This window comes from Limulus polyphemus, unplaced genomic scaffold, assembly GCF_000517525.1.
Source record: "Limulus polyphemus unplaced genomic scaffold, Limulus_polyphemus-2.1.2 Scaffold10907, whole genome shotgun sequence".
Taxonomy (NCBI): domain Eukaryota; kingdom Metazoa; phylum Arthropoda; class Merostomata; order Xiphosura; family Limulidae; genus Limulus; species Limulus polyphemus.
Genome location: NW_013676517.1, coordinates 1,127 through 1,842, shown reverse-complemented (window position 1 = coordinate 1,842; position 716 = coordinate 1,127). Strand labels below are relative to the sequence as shown.

The following is a 716-nucleotide window of genomic DNA, read 5'->3' as shown; positions in this document are numbered from 1 at the left end:
CGTACTAAAACAATGTAAGTATATCGGTTGTCGTACAATTAGGTACTAAAACAATGTAAGTATATCGGTTGTCGTACAATTACGTACTAAAACAATGTAAGTATAACGTCAAGTTCTTGGATTACTTTTAAAATCAAAGAAAGACGTCAAGTTCTTGGATTAGTTTTAGAATCAAAGAAAGACGTACATTTTTTTGTTTGTAAAACTAAAATTGTGTAGTAACTTTCCAGATTTTGAGCTTGTGCCAATAGATGAGAACGAAACAAAATCATTTATTGTGTTGTTAGGACTAGCTTTTGGAAATTAGTCCAGGAAGAAAGTACGATTATTTCATGCTCAGAAAGTGTGTAAAATATGTTGGATTGAGTTTAATATGTTTATTTTGTTTCTTTCAGAATTGGGATCCAGATGTAAGGTACGTCAGTTGAGATTTCTCACTCTGTGTTTACCACAAGCCTTTGTCTTCAATGAACTTGTAAAGTTCACTGTTTTCAGATAAAAACTAAGGAATCTTATCACTACTTGTTCCTTCAGTTTCATTCTTCAACCATATAATACTTTACTTGAATCTGTACACAAAATTGTCAGGAAAGTGGAGGTTCCATTAATGTTTATGTTCAATATTATACTGGATGTTGAACTTTTTTGGTGCTTAGTTAAACTGGATATTGGACATTTTGGTGTTTAGTTAAACTGGATGTTGGATGTTTTGGAGT

The 716-nt window shown here is 31.7% G+C and overlaps 1 protein-coding gene across 1 annotated transcript in view; it reads left to right on the top strand.

Moving 5' to 3' along the window:
• The window catches only part of LOC106476567 (UPF0047 protein YjbQ-like), a 4,745-nt gene extending 4,282 nt beyond the window's left edge, over nt 1-463 (top strand). Inside the window, exon 3 of the mRNA XM_013937214.2 lies at nt 396-463. Within this exon, the coding sequence (XP_013792668.1) occupies nt 396-428 (33 nt within the window). The 3' untranslated portion in view covers nt 429-463. The remainder of the gene's footprint in view (nt 1-395) is intronic.
• Nucleotides 464-716: the final 253 nt, after the last annotated feature.